We start from the raw sequence: 20546 nt of genomic DNA on the forward strand, positions 1-20546 counted from the left end.
AAAAAACAATTACCTTTCTATCCCTGACCTTCTTGTAAATCTTTTTATGGTCATCTCTACTGATACCAAAGGCCTAATGAAGAAAAGTTTAAGATAACTTATAAAAAGGATTTTAATAAGCCAGATTAGGGCTATGGAAGTGTAGTCCTTTTCTCTTGGGTGACTTAAAAATAGGTTAATTGCATTGCCAAACTTTTTTTATTTTCTCAACATCCTTTGTTGATCCCTCTAGGAGACACTCAAAGGTCCTTGCCCCAGCTAGAAATATGTCTTCCTTTCTTGGAAAAGTATAGTAGAGTTCACTTTGAGTTTCATGGCCAATATACCTGTCAAGTTTATCATGCAGTAATCAACAAAATTTATACTTTGTTGGCAAATGGGATCAGAGCAACCCATGTGAGCACAAAAGCTAGCAACAGCCCTGTTCTTTAGGTTGAGTAAAGTTTAGTTTTGTAGCATAGGATTTCCAGAAATTAGTATTGAATTCTATGATATCTGGTTTAAGCTATCTCATCTCCATTGATTCACTGGCTATAGAAGTTTGTTATGTAATACAAACAGCTGTCTGTGAAGAACATTTGACACATACAAGTTACAAATCTACTACCTCTTGCCCATATACTATTAGTTCACCAGGACTTATTTCATTGGCTCCAACCTTTCTTTTTCCAAGTTGATGGCTTGTTACATACAACAGCTCTTCATACATCAGCTTGGCCTAAAGAAAATCTTTATTCAATGAAAATAATAGCTTGAATACCCAGAGATGCTGAGACATGATTTTTCTGCTAGGGACAAAAACCTACAGATAATGGAGGAAGGTAAGGTGGTCTGGAAGACAACCTAAGAGTATATTCCTAAGTTTTATCTTGATATAAGGCAATAATGTGAACAAGATAAACAGACAGAAAGTTAATTCATACTATATCAAACTGCATTCAGAATGCATTTGATTAACAATGGTACCTAACAAGTTGTTGCCTTGGTAAAGACAAACTAATTGCTAAGTATTTAATGACAATCAAGATCAAAAGATAAATAGAGTTGGATTGTTATATTAGTAGTTAACATAATCGATTAGAAATTGCATAAGATAATAGAAATTGTATACCTGATTAAGTGTAAATGAATCCTTTGAAAACAAGGGATAAAATACAGAATTTGTATCTGCTTCTTGCTTCTCAATGAGTGTCTCTGCCTGTTTTTTGGATTCTTTCTTTGCCTTCTTTATCAGACCTTTCTGCTTTTGATCAACAGACGAGAATGCTTCAAAGAAAGCACCATCAAGAGCTTGTGCTCTAAAAGAGATTATTATCATTATTATCAGCTATTAGAAATCATCAGATTTTGTTAACATTCCTCATTTTCTTAAAATATTAGTTCTTAAACCAAATCAAACCTAGGGCTGCTGTTGTACAATGCTACACATGTAAAAAAGGACTGATTTAGATAGCCATAATTATTGCCACCTGTAAAAAATAAAAGATTTAAAAATACTTGTATTCTAGCTGATACAATTCAGGCACTCTGCCAATATTGTAAGCTTATAAAGTCTAGTTTTCAAAATGTCAAAAGTCAATTCAAGTCTATTGTTTAGCCTAGCACAATAAAATTAAGGCAACTGTCAGCTGGTTAACCACTTTGAAACTGTTCTTTGGCCCTGGAAATGGTGGGTTTGAACAGTGGGCCAGTATTCAAAAAACTTTTTGTGTAAGGCTATTTAAAAAGCTTTCCCAGTTAGCGTTGTCAATTTGTTATCTTCATATTTGCCAAAAATGGATCATGGAACTTGAATATTCATGCAGAAACTAGTCTGGGCCAGAAATTTCATGTTGTTTAGACAGTCAAGATTGCATATTATTTGATATTGAGTTTTTCCTCTATAAATATATTTCAATGGAACTTTCTATTAGAGTGAAAACTGGTTAAATATCTGAATATTCAGAATGAAATAATTTAAGACTTAACAGTTCCAACATCATGAAGTTTTCAGTATAGACTAATTACAACATTAAAATTTCCAATCTAAGATGCAAGTTTGATGATGTCAGTTGGACAGAGAATATAAAAAGCAACAAGGAGAACATTGAAAGTTATGTGAATGTATTGCTTTGTGTGATATATAATCATATATACTATATATATGTGTTATCAAAGGCAAATTATTTGCAGGTAAATAAAAGAAAATAACCCTGTTGCCAAAATGCTAGGTGTTATGAACAACTGAAAACTTTCAACATGGATTAAATTGCACGGTTCAAAGCATGAAAAATTATAATCTTAACAAGACAAAAGGTTCTTAGGAAGATCTATTCTTAGCAAAACAAAGGCTCTCATCTTTTCCGTTTCAAAAACAACAATGCCCGCTAATAAGTGACCAGTTTTTGATGAGCTTGGCGGTCGACGAACCTTAAATTCCACTAAATACTGTTGAAATCGTTAAAAAATATTTTTGGTAATAGAGGTTTTGGAGAAGGCAATACACTGTTTAAATGCTTTAAGGTGTTAGTTGTTGCCTTAGGTGGGCGGATGCTCGAAAAAATGAACTTTGTTATTTGTTTCGTCTCACCATGGTCTCACCCATGGTTAACCAAAACCTTGTGCTTGTTTTCGACAATTCATCACATATATATGAATAAATATGGTGAATCATAGAAAATAAAAGCTATACATTGTGCAGCAAAAGTGCAAAACATGTCATATATGAAATCGTTTGATGCAACTTCTGTTTATGGTTTGCTGAAATTTGATAATGTCTATAAAAGCATGTTTTTGAGAATTACCTTGCTCCTTCTGGTTCATTTACACCATCAAATTCGTCACCAGTTAGGCTGATACGGGATGCCTGATTTGACAAACCAACTCTTGATATAGCTACAGAAACACAACCTTTCCTCGGCGAACCTGCTTCCAAACCTCCTCCACCTCTTGGGATCATTTCTTATCTTTCTACGAGTGTCCTTCTACAATAAACTTTACTCCATTCAACGAACCCCTCACGTCGAAATAAATGCAGCACGAGAAAAGCACGGTAGCATGCTCCTACTCATGTTTCATTTGATCTCCTTTCACAATGTGTTGCCTTCCTAATAGAAACAGAAATTAAAAACTCAAACAGGTTGCCAAAACATCGGATTGCTCCTTCGCATCGAGCTTTTTCGTATGGCGCACCGTTACAGCAGAATGCAGTTGAAAAAATGTCCTGCCCTGACTCTATGGGGCACTGTGCCCTTCTGAAATTGGCACTGTGAATGGAATAGATATATAAAATCTCAAGTTCTTCGGTGACAATTAGATAATCCCTATTTTAAACGCGGACGTGCCATTTTGGTTACAGAATTTGGACACATAATTCTGCATCTGTCTGAAAAAATGTGACCCATAATTTTGCAAACATGATGAAAACTATACCCAGGCCCGTCGGAACCGGGGGACTGGGGGGCTGAAGCCCCCACAATAATTATCAGACTGTAGTGTACTAAATGAGAAGGAATACGATGGGCAGCCCCTTAATATGAATTTCGTTCCGACGGCACTGATACCCATAATTCCGCAAAGCTAATAACATTTTTGAAGTACAACAGAATCATCAAACAAATTTTGCATGTCCACTTTTGTGGCCTCGACTCTCCGGAGAAAGAGGTTAACAAAAAACACAGGTAGTTCTTAAGTATTTCTTCATTTTGTGTAATTCATTTCAAAACTTGGGTTCTTTGTCCTGGGAACAACTTTATCTATAATATCTATTTTTTTGCAAACAATTAAAAAATTTAAATTGGTAGTGAAGAAAAGTGAAAGTTGTGAAGAATTCCTTTTGTTTGCACTAAAAAGTTTTATGCTAAACAGTCAACAATATTTGAAAATCACGAATTTATAGAGCTTTGCTTTTTGCAAAAGCTTTAATTGAGACCTAAAATCATTTGCTTTTAGTTCTGAACTACTCTCTAATAAAACAAGTCTCTAATAAAACAAAATGAGTGTATAAAGCGGAAGAGAAGAAGCAACTAGCTGTAAATCTACCTCAGAATAATAAAACACTGCAAAATGAACATTAAGGCATATGCCTTGGTTATTACAGACGTTGTTAAAAAGGGAGTTTCTCATTTACCTCCTGCCGCATTCACCTCCTGTCAATGGAGTTTCATTTTGTAATTTAAGATTCACTGAGCTTCATAAAATCAAAGCAAGGACAAGTTTTGTTGAAGCAATGTGAAGACGCAATTGCAAGGCTTAAGGTTAACAGAAACCCCTACATTTAATAACAATTTGTTTTATATAATACTTATGAAAATTGTTTATAATCTATATCATAGAAGCTGGTCATATTTATTGGAAAAAACAGAACAGATTGGGATTAGGGTGCAGCATTGAAATGGTGCAAAAAGGGTCGTTCGGTAAATTAGGTTGTTGAGTCTTATATTGTTCTTGCGTGGTATCTGCCACCTTGCCACCTGGTTGACACATTCAATGGCATTTAATAAGCTTGAAGGCTGTTTCTTGGATGGAGAAAAAAGAAGTAATTTTATCTTACAAAATGGATGTCTAGTTTGTAAAAACTGTCTAATTTCAAAGAACTTATCGAGAAACCATCCAGGGTAACACAACACTTCCGACAGCATTTATCATAATGCCTGTTGCAACAACCTGCAAGCGAAACGTTGTAACAGTCGACTCCAACTAAAGTCTCGCTGCCGGTAACGATTCATGTTAAATTAAGACCGAAATGCATTTATCATAATGCCTGTTGCAACAACCTGCTAGAGAAACATTGTAAAAGCCGACTTCAACTAAAGTCTCGCTGCCGGTAACGATTCATGTTAAATTTAGACCGAAATGTGTATGACTGTCCAATTAAATTTGTTTTCATAAAAACACATGTTATTTTTTTTACAATAAGGCTTATAGGCCGAAATAAGGCAGTTATAAGAACACTGAGGCTCGATTTGCCAACGCAAGAGCATGCTCAACCTCAGATTATAAACGAAAACAAGAAAGCACATTTGAAAAACTTTTTCTTTCGTGTCAACAAATATTGAGCATATTTTATCAGCTAATCTACTGAAAAAGTCTCGTAAAACTAAGGTTTAGTTGCCTTCGAAACAGTTTGTAGTAACATAGTTTTATGAATATAGTTGTAAGTAGATGAAGAAAAATTAATGCTGAAATACAAGCAAAGTTAGGATAACTCGAGCTTAAAACGATCCAAAAAATATGTGAACATAGATCCGCGGCAAAAAACATTTGGTTTTGATAAAAAAGTGTAACATCTATTGAAGAAGAGGCATGCATACGATTCAATGGCGACAAAAACGTAGTATTAACACCAGCAGAAAAATGAAACAGGATGCTTTAGTGAAAGGAACTCTATCACTGTACCTTCCTTTGTTCCAAAAACATGAACATCTAATATTTTAAAAGGTATTGAAGATTGCCAATGGATTTTCTTAATTTATCTCCAAATGCCCTGTCAATATTATCGATAGATATTGAGAAAAGAGCAAGTTGCTATCAAGAGCTTATTTTTTGTTTGTTTATTTGAATAATTGATTTTGAATTTTTGATAATTTGATAGCTGAAAAAGATTTGATTAACATCTATCTCCACGAAAGGATGAATTGAGTCTTGTACTTCGTTCGCATACAAGGATGCAGTCGACTCTGTCTACTTTCGAAGTCTTGTAATTTGAAGTTCTACTAATTTGAACAAAATTCTCAGGTCCCTTGAAAATCCCAAAAGACCTTTTACAAAAACCTCTATTATCTGAACCTTTGTAATTTGGACTTTTTGTAACTCGACCAGTCTCAGAAAAGCAACCTTTCTATTTCGAACTTTCTGTGAATTTTATGAAAAAGCTTTAGACATAAGTACTTTCTCTCATTAAATTACACAGGTAAGTCTGTAATTATGAAAGAGAGGAAAAAATAAGTGAGGTTGGGTTAAGTGCAAAATTTTGTATCTATCCACCCTTTATTTCCGACTACTAGTAATGTCTCTGTAGGCATACCTCCATATGAATACAAAAGCCTCGTTTTGGTTGGTCATAATGACGTCACATGAATGAATACGCTAAGGAAGAATCGATAAGTCAAACAAGCAGAGCTTTCTAGAAGCGTTAACAAATCGTATTGAGACTTATCAATGAATCAAACATGATGAAGAATTTTTTATTTTCCATGGTCTTTCACTTCATTCTTGCTATTCTTGTTGTCGTCCATGGAGAAAACATCCCGTTAGAGCCTGGTGGCGACTTCAAAGTCTGGGATACACAGGAAGACTATGGAGACGGGGTTGAAGTAGACGAAATTCAGATGGTAATGGAAAATAACGCAGAAAAAATCAGAGTCGGCCACAGCCATCGAGAGTATCCAAATGAATTCCACTTGAACCTGAATTATGCAAATTTGACCTTTCTTTTGAAAGTGAAGGCAAATGACGTTATGATGGGAGTAAAGCCCAAGCTGATTTACTACGATAACAATGGAAAGAGAATTGTGGACGATGATCATGATGATGGATGTTGCTACTACCAAGGCTATGACGTAAACACGCCAAACACTTCAGTAGCGATCAGTGTATGTGAAGATGGCATGGATGGAGTCATAATGATGGGAGACAGGCAGCTTGTAATTAAACCCTCGAAGAAGAAGATGTACATGCGTGAGTCTGCCGATCGATTTACACTTGGACCCCATGTGCTGAAAGAGAGTCTGGCGCAGAAAGAAGAGAAGTTAAAACTTGATTATGTTAATATACCTGAGATCGATGAAAACATGCATAATTCAAGTCAAAGAATTCGGAGAAATGCTCAACTGACAGAAACGAAATATGTTGAAGTTTATGCTATCAACGACAAAAGTTACTATCTTTGGTTAGGAGGAAATGTAGACGAAAACTTGAAAAGAATGAAGAAAATTTTGAACATTGTTGACTCTCTTTACCATCCCCATAATATAAGAATAGTTTTTATGGCCTTAGAGGTTTGGAGTGACAGTGATAAGATATATATGGGGCGTAATATTGAAGATGCTCTTTCTCGCTTGTACGACTATAGACAACATAATGTCATGAAGAGGAATCCAAATGATAACACTATGCTGGTTAGCCAAATCGAATTTGATGGACCAGCTATTGGAGTTGCTCCTATGAGCGCGATGTGCACTGAAAGATACTCGACAAATGTTAATCAAGATCTCTCTTGGGATTACTCACTAGTAGCTGGCACAATCGCGCACGAGATGGGACATAATTTTCGGATGGATCATGATGGTGACTCGTGTAGATGCCAATCAACTCGAGGAAAATGCCTCATGTCTCCTTATGCACAAAATCCAACTCCTTTGTATTTCTCCGAATGCAGTGAATCATATCTGAATAACTTTTTGGAAAACAAACTGGGAGCATGCCTCATGAATATCCCAGATCTCGAAAGCGCCCATTACAATGGTGCAAATACTTGTGGAAACAACAAGTTAGACCCAGGTGAAGAGTGCGATTGCGGAGAAGAGAGGTTTTGCCTTAACCCTTGCTGTAATGCAAAAACGTGCAAACTAACTTCAGGCTCACAATGCTATACAGGAATGTGTTGCAATAACTGTAAGCTAAAGCTGCGTGACACAACCTGCAGGCCGGCTGACAATCCATGTGATATAGCAGAAAAATGTGACGGTGAGAACGGGAAATGTCCTGAGAATTTGTTCCTGCAGAACGGTAAGGCATGTGAGCACTTGGATTCAGACGGCTACTGTTATGAAGGAAGATGCCAGTCACTGACTACCCAATGCCGTTATGCTTGGGGAGCCGCGACAATACAAGGGGAAGGAAAATGCTTCGATTTGAATACTAGAGGTGACAAGTATGGCAATTGCGGTACTTCTGGAAACTATTACGTAAGGTGCTCTTCTGCTAACAGGAACTGTGGGAAACTTTTCTGCAGAAACGGCCCATCCGGATTCCCCGTCATTGGGAGGTCGAAAGGAAGGCAAGTGGTATCTTTCAAAAGTGGTGGCAGAGCGTACAATTGTTTGGCGGGTAATGCAGAGTTGGGCTATACACACGAAAATCCATGTGAGTAGTTAATCTTCAATGAAAATGGTAGCATAGTTATTATTTTTAGTTTAAAGCGCAGTTTTGAGAAAAGAATCAAAACTGACTTCCTAAAATTGATTTTAAAGCTAACATGGTATAAAAAGCATATTTTTTCCTGGTACAATAGAATTTTCTGCCTAAATTCCTTATATATTGATATCATAAAAGGATCAAACAGGGCCATTGCAAGCAAGGGGCTAGGGATGGTGAGAGAGGCAATAGCACCCCAAGTAATTGGTAAAACGTGTTTAATATCTTCATAACAAAGTATTGAATTGCCAGATTGCCAGAGCGTACATGCAACTGGCAAAGCATTGCCAGAGCGTACATGTGGAAAATTATGGTGATTATTTCTTTGAACCGAGCAGAACCGAAAAAGGCTAATCAGAAACGTGAGCAGAATACTGTTAAGATTGCCATGTTACTTAAGCTTGATCTTCCTTTCAGTCTTGGCTTTCACTGGAGTCAAATGTGGTGAAGGATTTGTTTGCAAAAATACTAAATGTGTTCCGGTGTCAGAAATTCAGGGACCGGATTGTCCGGGCAATTGCAATCGACATGGAGTTTGCACGCAGAAAGGCACTTGTGCTTGTGATCCGGGCTACGTTCCTCCTAACTGCGCGAAAGAAACCGTAACAACAACAAAGGCACCTCTTAGCGGAAACACAGAAGTTCCGAGCAGAGAAAGCAGCAGAAGTTCTCAATTGGCAACTTGCTGGACATTGTTATTCGGGCTGATTGTTTTCAGCTTAAATGTTCAACTAAGGACACATTCTTCTCAATAAAATATTATCTAAATAGATGGTCAAAATGTTTATCTTGCTGATACTCTGTAAAAAAAACAATATTACATGTCTTTACCATTGTATGACGTATTCTAAAAACTTTGAAAAAACGAATCAGGCGACATCGATCGTAATGCTTACGAAATTGTCATCTAACTCAAGATTTTCTGCATATTGCTTTTACTTTGAAATGGTTCCCAATTTGCTAATCAACTGTTCAGGAAGATAAGATGCAGTACATTCATTTTCTAAAGGACATTTATTTAACACCTGAGGTAGAGTGAACATTTATTATATTTAAGTTGGAGATTCTAACAATGGTTAGTTCTACGTGATTTAAAATATTCTTTTCAAAATGACTCGCACGTTGGGCAGCCTATGCAACAACCAAGCACATATGCAACGTGCAAATATACTGGATTAGGCATGTTTACAGCGTCTTTAGGTGCAGCAGGAGTTCCTTGAGGAAAACGACAAAAAAGCAGGAATTTCTTCCAAATAGCATGTGATATTAGTATCTTCCTTTCAAAAACATAAAGGGCAAGTGTTATGTGCTTAAATCCGTGTCAAAGAATAAATAAAGTTTGTGGCATCAAATAATGCAACATCAAGCTATGACTCGAATAGGCCTTTTATCGCAAATAATAAAGCTATAGTCATTGGGAATTTCTTATGAAAGTGTGAACCATGGATAACAAGAAGGTCTCGGTATTTCAAGCCCCCTTGTCGTGAAAGCGAAACAAGAACTTTTCCAATAAAAGGAAGAAGGAAAACAATAGTGAAGCAAAAATTTAGTCGATTGAAAGAGGTAATGTTACTGGTAAAGTTATTTGCACCGACATATATAACTATTAAAATTAAATTGCATATACTAATATTTAAGATGTACAGTGAGCATACAAAATTTTCGATTTTCAATTAAAAAAAAGTAAGTCTAAGAGTTTTTGAAAATCTAAGGCTCAAACTGAAACGAATGTTTAAACATGAATTTGGCAAAGTTTTGAAGTTTCAATAGCAAAATGGTATAATAATCTGACACCCATAAAGAAGGTTGGGGTGTTTTGTAAATAATATTCATAATCGCAGGTATGCTGTTTGTAAGAGATCATTCACAAGGTATGTTGGGTTATATTTCTTAGCAGATAAACCCTTCTTTTATCTTCTAAACAACATTCAGTCATTCATTAATCATCTGTACTGATACATTAAGATTGATTATCCTGGGTGCCAGAGCCACAAAATGGTACCAGTGTGTAAACATAAAGCCAGGCGGAGAAACGGATGAGCTTCTAGCTTTTCCTTCTTCTCAGATAGGTGCTCAGGGGGGTGTGGGGGTGGGGGTGTCTGTTTCCTCGCAGGACAGGCTTTAGAACAAGACACCAAATCGTATAATGAAAATCTTATTCGATCTAAAACAAGTAAATTATGAATATAAGTAAATACATAACGTCTTACAGCGGCGATAAACTGAATAACGGGAATGGAAACTGAATACGAAAATACAATAAAATAAACTTACTTACTTATGGTGATGTCTCTAAAGTGTCTTTGATAAGCTGGTTTCTGTCTAAATATTATTCCTGGTTAGCATGCGGTAATGATCGTGTCCTATTTTCCAACGTGTGAATACTACTAACTAAAACTAATTTGCATAAGAATAAAACAGAGCGGGATAATACAAAGCAACTTGTCAACATAATAATAATGTCCTTTAAGAATATATAATCAACGAAACAGTGTCACACACCCCAATAGTTTCTCAATAGGAAATTTCAGGTAAAATCCGCTCGGTGGAAGAAACGCTTTAGGTATTTCAGAGACCTTCATGTCATAAAGTCAAGAAAGGATCAAGCAAAGGTAGTTGTTCCGTTGGTTAAATATGATATTTCTTGATACGAATGAAGGTAAACAAACTAATGATTTGAAGATTTCTTGTTGGCACTAAATCTAAAAATCCAGGCCCTCTCTAGGTAAAATTTTGACCTGTGTCAATTTCTTATAAAGTTTCTCGGTAGAAGCATCAACTGCATGGTGTTGCTTGTTACCTAACTTTGGAAGTAACTGACAACATGGTATTTTTCAAGACCATGGCGAAATTGTACCAGTTATTTTTATCTGCTGTTCAATTTGTTTGCAAAAAATACTTTTCAATAGGATTAAGAGGATTGCTTTAGGAGGATTGAAATGTGCTTAGAAAGTGCATTTTCCAGGTAACTAGAAGCATCGAATTTCGAAAATTTCCTGTTTCATCGGCGGCAACCATGGTGCTGCCTCGGGTAGTGACTATATCCTTTGCCCCCGATATAGAGATTTGACAAAACTATTGGGAAAGTCCGTTATCATTATATAAAAATGAACGTTGCGAATTATAACTAGAGTTAGATTGACATAATGTATTGCAGAGGTTTGTGACAGCAACTAAAGAATTTCAGGCAAAAACTTTTTTAATCAGGTAAATTTGTAGTCCACAACCCCCCCCCCCCCAAATAAAAGGCTTGCCTCGTGACGGCCCTATAGGCGCTCCTCCGCTTTTCCATTCCTATCTTCTATTTCCGTGATTTCAAGATTCATATATGCAAGCCTTTTAGATGTTTTTTGAACAATTTGCAACCAAAACTTTGCCATTAGAAGTGAAAAAGATGTTTGAAATACGATGACACAATATATGCGATGACAAAATTAGTTTATAATGAATGCTAAATTAGTATATAATGAATGTTAAAGACGATTTGATAAAACAAAAAGATCTTATAATTTCAAGACAAAAATCGTGTTCATGAGTTAGTACAGGGTGACGGTATTTGGTGTTGAAACTGAATATATGGGGAAATATGGCAAAGTCTTTTTTTCACAGACAGTTATTTTCATTACATTGTTTCATGTAACAGACCAGTCATGCTCGGAAGACAAAACCTTTAGTCAATACCGACTAAACCAATCAGTGTCGCAGGGTCATGGCACATGCGCATCAATAGCAGTTTTTCATAGCTGTTCTGTCTTCTGTGACCACAAAACTCTTGAACTTGCCGCCAGGACTTCAAGTTATAATGTGTACGTGCAATGCCCCCGAAACGGGTCTGGCGGACGGGTATGATTGGTCTCCCGAACAAAGTCTATAATATTTCTTACTAATCTAAGCAAAATTTTGATCAAGAGCTTTAGGGGACCAATAACGAGAATGTCAATGTTGGAGAAGTTGATGTTATCAATTTTGCTGAAAAATGAGTCTTTTATTGTTGATCAGTTCCCGGCTGGTATAGAATCTAATGATCCTTGAGGCTGTAATGCATTTTGCAAGTTTCATAATCAAAGTATCTTTGGAGTTCTTGATATATATCATGATGGTGTATGCTTTCTCAAAAGTTTTAAAAATAAATTAGCTGAAAACTAGAGTGTCTTGATAAGTTGTCCTTTGATTGCCCTCTAGTTGGCTATTGACTGCTTTGACGATGAACATTTGATAGCTCTACTCTCTAAAGAAATCTAGCAAAGTAAGGAAAGACAGATAGTTCCGTGTACAAAAAGGGGCATGAATTTCAAATTGGTCACGCATTTAATACTTTCCTTAGGTGTTTCCACAAAGCTCTGTGTTGGGGCCTATGCAATTTAACTTCTTTGCATTTTGAATGACACCGACTTTTGTTAATCGGTGATAAATAAGAATAAAAAGACTATCGGGGTCATACTTGACGTAAGGTCGAGTTCTTAATCTGATGTAGACAACCACTGCAAAAGTAAAAATCTCCGTGTATTGGACCTAGCATCAGTTCGGAGAAACTCACATTGGCTCTACTTGCAAATTTCCATCACGTGTGGAGAGTTTAATAAGAATGAGAACTATATTAACGTACATGGTGCATGAAGTCTACACGCGTAGACAGAAACATACCCTTTTTACATTTAAAGAACCAGACAAATATATTTTTGTAGAAAGTTAGAAACACCACATCGTGCCAAGAACAGACAACAATAAACACTTTAAGCAGGTTAATACTAGCTAATATTTCGTCCCGGCATACAAGGCTTTTCTTTGTCCCGTCGCTGCAAATATTTATCACTCTAATGACTTGTTTCCTCTACGTCCATTGCAATTCCACTCCCGTTGTAGAAAAACGAAGTGGCATAGGATGAATGTAAGTATTTACTTAACTAATCAACATTTTAAGGGCAAAGAAAAAGGGGAAACCCATTTTAGGCAGAGTTTTAGGTAAAAATGTTAAAAACTAAGCTGATAAAACTTCAGCTGCTTTTAACCTTCCAAAACCTATATTGCTTTCAAAGAACTTTGCGGCTTTTTTCCATCACCACATCAGACCCCTTGGCAAAATGTTGGGGAAACTTTGAAGCGATTCAAAAGTAAAAATTTCAATTTCAAAACAAATTATATTTTCTACTGTTTAAAATATATTTCTACTGCTTCCAGTTGACTTCGATCAAATTTGTCCTTTTTTCTTTACTACATCAACAAGTACGTTGCAAAAGGTATCAGTAGAGACAATAAAAAACTGCATGCCAGCATCCCACTGCTGTTTTGACCTTCAACGACTTCAAACTTGTCACAAGTAGGTGGTGCGTAGCCCGAAATACACAAGCATGTCCCCTTGTGGGTACACAATCCGTTTCCATGACAGTCATCAATACAAGGGGGGCTCGCAATCTCTGTGACGGGTATGCATTTGCCAGCTTTGCATGCCTTACCATCACCACATTTCACCCCTGTGAATACTGAAACTGCAAAAGCAAAATAAAGATATGTTTAAACGTTTGCAAAGAATATTAGGTATATTAAAACATTTCAAATGTATGATTTATCACATCGAAACCTAACGAAAACGAAATGTTCAATTGCTCAGATTGCTTTAACTGCGATGCTTGAGATTGTAGGCTCAGGCAGAAGCACTACAAATGCTACTGGTGAGTACCTCTGTGAACCCGGCAGAAGGATACCTTGTAGACGCACTGGCAAGGATATGGACTGCGATTTTCATTCGATATAGATCTTCTTCTTAATTCTAATGCAAACTTTTCCAACTTAATTGCAGTCCTCATTCAATAGTTCTGTCGTTTGTTTTTCCCTTTGATAAAAAGCATTTTTTTACTTCTAGCAATTTAAACAAGTTTCAAAATCTCGGTGGTGGCCGTGAAGGTAACGACGCAGTTTTTCAAAATACGCTCTGATGAAATATGGGTGTCTTCGTTCAAGTATAAGCTTGGGAATTGAATATTTGAGGCATGAAATAGAGATGAGGATAGGTAATGAGATCTTAATAGGAAAGGAGATATAGAAGTTTATTGCTTCATATCAAAAACGTGGTCTGTTTCCCAACTATTGGTCCCGTCCCTTCCATTCAAAAATCGAAGTAACTGATAAATGCCCCCAAACAGATGTCCGACTTGCGTCCCAGCAGATGTTTGACTGAAAACATCATGCAAAGTCAAAAAGAATAGTATGTGCTTTAAATGAACTTACTTGGATCGGGAGCTTGTCTACCAAGATCAACCTTGGCAGTGACACACTCATGGTTCTGGCCATTTCCCCACACACTCATAGTGTATCGTCTTGGCATAAAGCCAATGATTGGTACTGAATCATGCGCTGGAACGTTTGTGCAAAACAATCTTCCACACATGGCGTCAGCCCCAGAGCAGCGGATGTAGCCCCCGGCGTAGCCACAGTTACCACGTTCGTCACCCCTTGTATTCAGGGTGTTAAAACATACAGAGTTTGATTCTTTTGACATACCTCCCCACACGTAGCGACATTGACTTTTGAGTGTTCTACATTGGCCATCATAGCAATACCCATCTCTGCTGTATTCCTTACAAGGCTCGCCGTTGGGGGAAAAAGCGTCCTCCGGGCATTCTGGATTTTTCCCGTCGCACTTATCATCATAATCGCAGAAATCCTTCGAGCGCCTGCATATTGTATCACGTGGCTGTATTTTACAATCAACGCAACATCCGCCTTCATAGCATTGCGAAGTTTTCTTTAGCCTGCACCTAAACGCGTCGCAACAAGGATTCTGGCAATACCTTGGTTTACCACAATCGCACTCTTCTCCGGGATCAATCTTGTTGTTGCCACAAGTTCTGTCATCAATATACAACCCGCTTTCAAAATCTGGAACATTCATCAGACAGTATGCAAGGTCCTTTCTCAAATAGGCTTTAAAATCCCATTCACTGCACTCTGAAAACCTCTTTGGCATTGGATTTTGAGAGTATGGGTTCATCAAACAAGCGTAATGCGAACAGCGGCAATCATACTTATCGTGGTCCATACCTAAATTGTGTCCCATTTCATGTGCCATCGTGCCAGCCAAAATTGTCAAATCCGAAGTGGTGTCTTGGCAGACATTACAAGAATATTTTGTATTGCACATACCACTCAGTGGTGCAAGACCAATTGCAGGTCCATCAAACTCTACTCGACTCACCAGTATTGTGCAGTCGTTTTCAAATTTTGGCAAGACATGCCACTTACGATAGTCATACAGTCTTTCTAACGTCCCGCTTATACTCTTATCTACATTCATTTTGTTGCCGTCTGTCCAAATATCCACAGCCAAGAGAACTACCCGTACATTCAATGGAAAATAAAGTGAATCAACTATATTGCTGACTTGCTTTATTCGCTTCATAGTCTTATCAACGCTATTTTCCATCCATACGTAATACGTATGATCGACAAGCATATATAATTCGATATACTTTGTTTCCGTCATCTGGTCCAAACTTCTTTTAGCTCTATGATTAATTGTCAAGTTCTCCGGTATATGAACATAATCAAATTTCAACTTCTCTTCTTTCTGCGCAAGACTTTCTTTCAGCACATGGGGTCCAAGTGTAAATCGATCGGCAGACTCACGCATGTACATCTTCTTCTTCGAAGGTTTAATTACAAGCTGCCTGTCTCCCATCATTATGACTCCATCCATGCCATCTTCACATACACTGATCGCTACTGAAGTGTTTGGCGTGTTTACGTCATAGCCTTGGTAGTAGCAACATCCATCATCATGATCATCGTCCACAATTCTCTTTCCATTGTTATCGTAGTAAATCAGCTTGGGCTTTACTCCCATCATAACGTCATTTGCCTTCACTTTCAAAAGAAAAGTCAAATTTGCATATTTAAGGTTCAGGTGAAATTCAGTGGGATACTCTCGATGGCTGTGGCCGACTTTGATTTTTTCTCCGTTATTTTCCATTACCATCTGAATTTCGTCTACTTCCACCCCTTCGCTAACTTCTTCTTGCACTTCCGTGATCACCTCAATGTTACTTTGTGCTTGGCCAGGATTTGCAATAGCAGATTTACTCAGCAGGCGGCCATTGGCAAAAAGGATTGCAAACCACAGAAAACATGCAACTTTTAGAAATTCTCTCATCTTTTCAAACAGATGATTTCCCAAAGCTAAACATATTTTGCATTTAAAATTTCCATTTCTGACCATTGATGGTTAGCACAGAACAAAAATGAAGCGAGTATTAATATGACGTCAGTTTGAATTATCCGAACGAGGTCCAATATGACGCAGAATCGAGGCCGGAAAGAAACTTGATATTGTATCGAGCTATCGAGCGAATGTTCTCGCCCCCATAAAACAAAATTGATAAACAATGCATAACTTAAAAAAAATTCCTTGTAGTGTTCTTTAAAAAAAGAACCATAACTAGAAACAAACCTAGAGAAAAACGTTTAGATAGAAAGAAACTGGTTTGATAATTAATTCAATAAACCTGCGACAAATAATGAAAAGATTAAAAAGCTAAGTTTGAATCGAAGAAATATAGGAGCAATAGCACGAGAAAAAGAGATAAACGAGAGACAATTAGAGGGTCATATTAAGAGGTCAAACTTGATTCTTTATTACTTCGAAGCTATAAAATGTTCCTAGTACTATACTAGGTGTGAAGTATATTACAATTTTCTACAAACAAAACATCCACAAACCAAATAATTATATTTAAAATGCTTGAACCCATGCTTCTGTGACTGAGTGTAAATTTCTTTAAACTGTTAACCATATCTACAAGTCTTCTTTGTGTGACCTGAAAAAGTAAAAATGTCCTTATCAGATAAAAGTTCTTACTTCTGCTTGAACACCTTAAAGCTCATAATAGTTGGTACACTGGTGGTATTGTTTGTTTTAATTCTTTTCTACACTATTTTTCAGCAACAGTAAAGATTGGCTTTAAGTTGACAATGTTTCGCTAAATGGTACATCAGGCCTGCAAGTCTTCAGCATTTGGGAAAATGAATTTTCGTTACCGTGACTTAAGGGTTGCAGACGGGACCATGTTTGCCATCATTTTTCGTGTTGCGGAAACGATGCATGAACATGAACAACGTCAACAATAAAAGGAGATAATTTTCGAAAAAAATTCAAATTTAACTTTTTTTCAATGCTCTTTCAAGTGTTTCATAAAGCCCGTAAAGTTGAAATAAAATTCGAAAATTTGCAATGAGGCAAATATCGAATCAAATATCGAGAAAAGAGACACAAAAAGCAAAAAAACATTAAGAATGCTGGAAATTCTCATTTATTTGACAGAAATACTCCGCCGCGGAAACGAAAAGAGCGTTTCCACCAGCTTTCCAGGCATGTACCTTCTCTTATTTTGAATTGTTTATCAGATAATAATTTTATATGGCTATCTTGCTTATTATATAAGGGAAACAAGAAATAACTATTTCTCTGGTAAGGAATCAATTGTATAATAATTCACTAAATTGGTTATCAAACCAGCTTTGTAAAAAATTTTCTAAATAAGATACCAATACAATATCACCACTTTTTGACGGACATTAACTGCATAACAAATTTTTTAATCAATCTACAGAAAATTCATATATTTGTTAAAAATATTTAAAGTTATCGGAGACAGCTCCAGTGTAATCTGTAAATAGTGTAAAATGTCAACAACTCGTAAATTTGAACATAAATAGCCTCTAGTTTTGGATTTCAAGACCTGTTCGCATTTCAATTAAGCATCAAAATTTAATATGCAATTATTTTGAAATTCTGCACCTTCTTCACCACAAGCACCGCATTTTCTTTTCTTTTGTCCACCAGGTGCTGAGCCCGAAGCACCTCTTCCTCTGCCCCCTCTCCAATTTCCCCGTCCCACAAAGCCCCCTCTTCCAGGAGCAGCATTTGACTGGTTGCCTGTGTCACCCTCATCTCCCCACTGAAAGAAGCCACATGATTGTCCAATTGGTTTCGAGCACGAATAAAACGGTCGACCTTTGTTAGGACCATCCTTGCTTACTGTGCGGCTGCAAATCAAAGAAAAAGTCAGACATTTAAAGTCTTCTAACAGGTACACAACAATTTCTTCTTCTGTTTTATGAGCAGTAGAAACGTCCCTACTAGTAGACTGTTTTTCCATCAGGCAGAAACGACGCTGTGATTCACCAGATTTTTTAACGAAAAATCCTGTTAGTGTTGATTAATTTGAAGTTTGAAAAAATACGTTTCTTCAACTTTCAATACAGGAAAACAAGTCCATTGATTTTATATATTTTACAACGTTTGATTCCTAAATGGTTCCTATCAAAACTTTTCGTACTAAATTCTATGACAGAATATTGTAAAACTCCTTTAGGGTAAGGCTATACATCCTCCTTAACTTATGGACTCAGGAAAAAATTGTCAGTCTCGTCGTAATGTTACACACCCTTATTTTGGAGCTTTATAAAGAGTTTGAAATTTCGATAGACAATTAAAAGAAAAGAAGTTATAGTTTTTTCAAACCTGACAGCGTCCATATTGCATTTACATTTAATTTGATCTCCTACATCTGGGCTAAAAATGAAATAACTAATGATGAAACAAGCAACTCTAGATTGCTTAAGTTGATTCAATGATAAACAATTAATAAATAATAAACACGAATATTAAAATTAATAAATAAGTTCAATTAATAAACACGAATATTAAACAAGCTTTCAAGATAAACTATTTAAAGCAAAAAGAAGCGGAAGGTTAAGTTATCGAGTAAAATGCTTGACTAAGAATGATTGCTATTAAAGCGAATAGTTCTTACCCAGCACTAAACGAGGCAGTTGGTCGGTTTGGCTGAGCAGGAAAAGCCCCTAAAACAAAAGGGAATAAGTATTTAAACTTTGAATCTGAAAGTGATTGTGTTAAAGAACTGAGAAATGAAATGAGAAAGAAATGAAAAGCACTGAAAAATAGTCATTTGTTATACAATTTCTTTAGGGCATAGATAAAGGCGTGAATCAATGATACAGACGGTAATGTTTTACTGTTTTGCTATCACTGTTTGTTCTACAAAATCTTAGATTGTGATCGAATGTTTTAAGGATTTCTACAAATAGCCGGTATTTGCAAAAATTATATATGAATGTTTAATAAACTTTTTGTATATATGAATACAACAAACCTGCATTTCTCGTTCCAGTATTTGTTTGCCCATCATCAGCCCAGAGGAAAAAATTACACTTGTTGTCATTGCCACATTTATAAAACTGACGGCCTAAATAGCGACAGAGATAATAAAATGTAATGCCATGTAATTTATTGTAATGTATGTCATATATCATTTGTCATATGTCATATGTTATGTCATGTCATGTCATGTCATGTCATGTCATGTCATGTCATGTCATGTCATGTCATGTCATGTCATGTCATGTTATGGCATGTCATTTACAAACAATTAATGGTAATGTTGCACATTCTCATTTCAACCATTATGTTGTAAATTTTGTCATAAAAACATATAAAAATACGGGAAAGGACAAAAAGCAAATTCAATAAAAAGTTAGCTAGAAGTTGCAGGAAGCTTTTAAGTCAAACAAGATTTTGTAACAAACCTTGATTTGGACCGTCTTTTCGTACGGTAAGCAACAATGCTACGTGTTCGCAGTCACAAACAACAGAACTGTCACCGGGGGTTTGCCTAAAATGGGTGCACTTCATTGAACAATTTAGATTAGACCAAATTCATAAAATATACAAGATCCAGCCTTTTAAGAACATCTTGAATACCAAGGAAAATAAATATCCGGATTTAAAACTTAAAAATTGCTCTTAAAAAGTGTTTAGTAAGCTTTAGTATAACTCAAAATGTTCGCCTTTTTCAAAGCCATTTTTTAATATTGCACCACGAAAAGATTGATCTAGAACTTGAAAACTGCACCAAAAACTGATGGTAATGTGCATGGGCATATTTTAAGCTCCGATTATAATTTGGTGCTAGTTGAGAATATAATGTATAATTAAGAAAAAATCTAAAATATCATAATTGAACTAAATTTAAAATAGATGATTGATATCGACACACACGCAGCCAAACAGATGAATGAAGAAATAAATAGGAGATGAAGATTCAAAAGTGGTTTTAAAGTTGTAACTTGAGTTCCAACCTGGAGTTAAATCCAAGCCCATTATCTGAGCCAGTGTTGCCTAAAAGTATACGACAAATATTTAAATCGAAGCATATTGGCAAAAGAAATATCTACATTTTAACAGTACTGAAATGAAACTAACTGGCAATTTTGTATAACTGTCATCAGTGGTACAAAACCTCAAATACTGAAGCAACGACCAGGCAAGGGAATGAATAAGTCTTCTGGTAGTAAAATCTTACAATAATTTAAAAAGAAACTCTTCCTGGCTTAAAAAGTAAGTTGAAGAATTTTCT

General features: G+C 36.2%; 4 protein-coding genes across 4 annotated transcripts in view; 1 reads left to right on the forward strand and 3 right to left on the reverse strand.

Annotated features, from left to right (window-relative positions):
• LOC135692123 (protein unc-13 homolog D) overlaps positions 1-3138 on the reverse strand; it is a 31223-nt gene extending 28085 nt beyond the window's left edge. Inside the window, exons 1-4 of the mRNA XM_065210160.2 lie at positions 2784-3138; positions 1112-1298; positions 608-718; positions 14-73 (exon numbers count right to left, since the gene is read on the reverse strand). Of these exons, the coding sequence (XP_065066232.2) occupies positions 14-73; positions 608-718; positions 1112-1298; positions 2784-2938 (513 nt within the window). The 5' untranslated portion in view covers positions 2939-3138. The remainder of the gene's footprint in view (positions 1-13; positions 74-607; positions 719-1111; positions 1299-2783) is intronic.
• A 2813-nt stretch (positions 3139-5951) lies between these two features.
• LOC135692122 (zinc metalloproteinase-disintegrin-like VLAIP-B) lies at positions 5952-9583 on the forward strand. The gene is made up of 2 exons (XM_065210159.2): positions 5952-8064; positions 8533-9583. The coding sequence occupies exons 1-2, from the start codon at positions 6150-6152 to the stop codon at positions 8868-8870; spliced, it is 2253 nt and encodes a 750-aa protein (XP_065066231.2). The 5' UTR covers positions 5952-6149; the 3' UTR covers positions 8871-9583.
• A 1853-nt stretch (positions 9584-11436) lies between these two features.
• LOC135691554 (zinc metalloproteinase-disintegrin-like ACLD) lies at positions 11437-16327 on the reverse strand. The gene is made up of 2 exons (XM_065209429.2): positions 14341-16327; positions 11437-13601 (listed from the first exon to the last, which is right to left on the reverse strand). The coding sequence occupies exons 1-2, from the start codon at positions 16325-16327 to the stop codon at positions 13327-13329; spliced, it is 2262 nt and encodes a 753-aa protein (XP_065065501.2). The 3' UTR covers positions 11437-13326.
• Positions 16328-16408: 81 nt separating this feature from the next.
• Positions 16409-20546, reverse strand: part of LOC135691551 (DNA topoisomerase 3-alpha) — a 29616-nt gene continuing 25478 nt past the window's right edge. The window contains exons 30-36 of the mRNA XM_065209427.2: positions 20269-20308; positions 19717-19802; positions 19284-19376; positions 18924-18972; positions 18632-18682; positions 17906-18153; positions 16409-16925 (exon numbers count right to left, since the gene is read on the reverse strand). Of these exons, the coding sequence (XP_065065499.2) occupies positions 16894-16925; positions 17906-18153; positions 18632-18682; positions 18924-18972; positions 19284-19376; positions 19717-19802; positions 20269-20308 (599 nt within the window). The 3' untranslated portion in view covers positions 16409-16893. The remainder of the gene's footprint in view (positions 16926-17905; positions 18154-18631; positions 18683-18923; positions 18973-19283; positions 19377-19716; positions 19803-20268; positions 20309-20546) is intronic.

The sequence above is a fragment of the Rhopilema esculentum genome, chromosome 13 (genome assembly GCF_057945365.1).
Source record: "Rhopilema esculentum isolate cy_ngs chromosome 13, ASM5794536v1, whole genome shotgun sequence".
NCBI lineage: Eukaryota > Metazoa > Cnidaria > Scyphozoa > Rhizostomeae > Rhizostomatidae > Rhopilema > Rhopilema esculentum.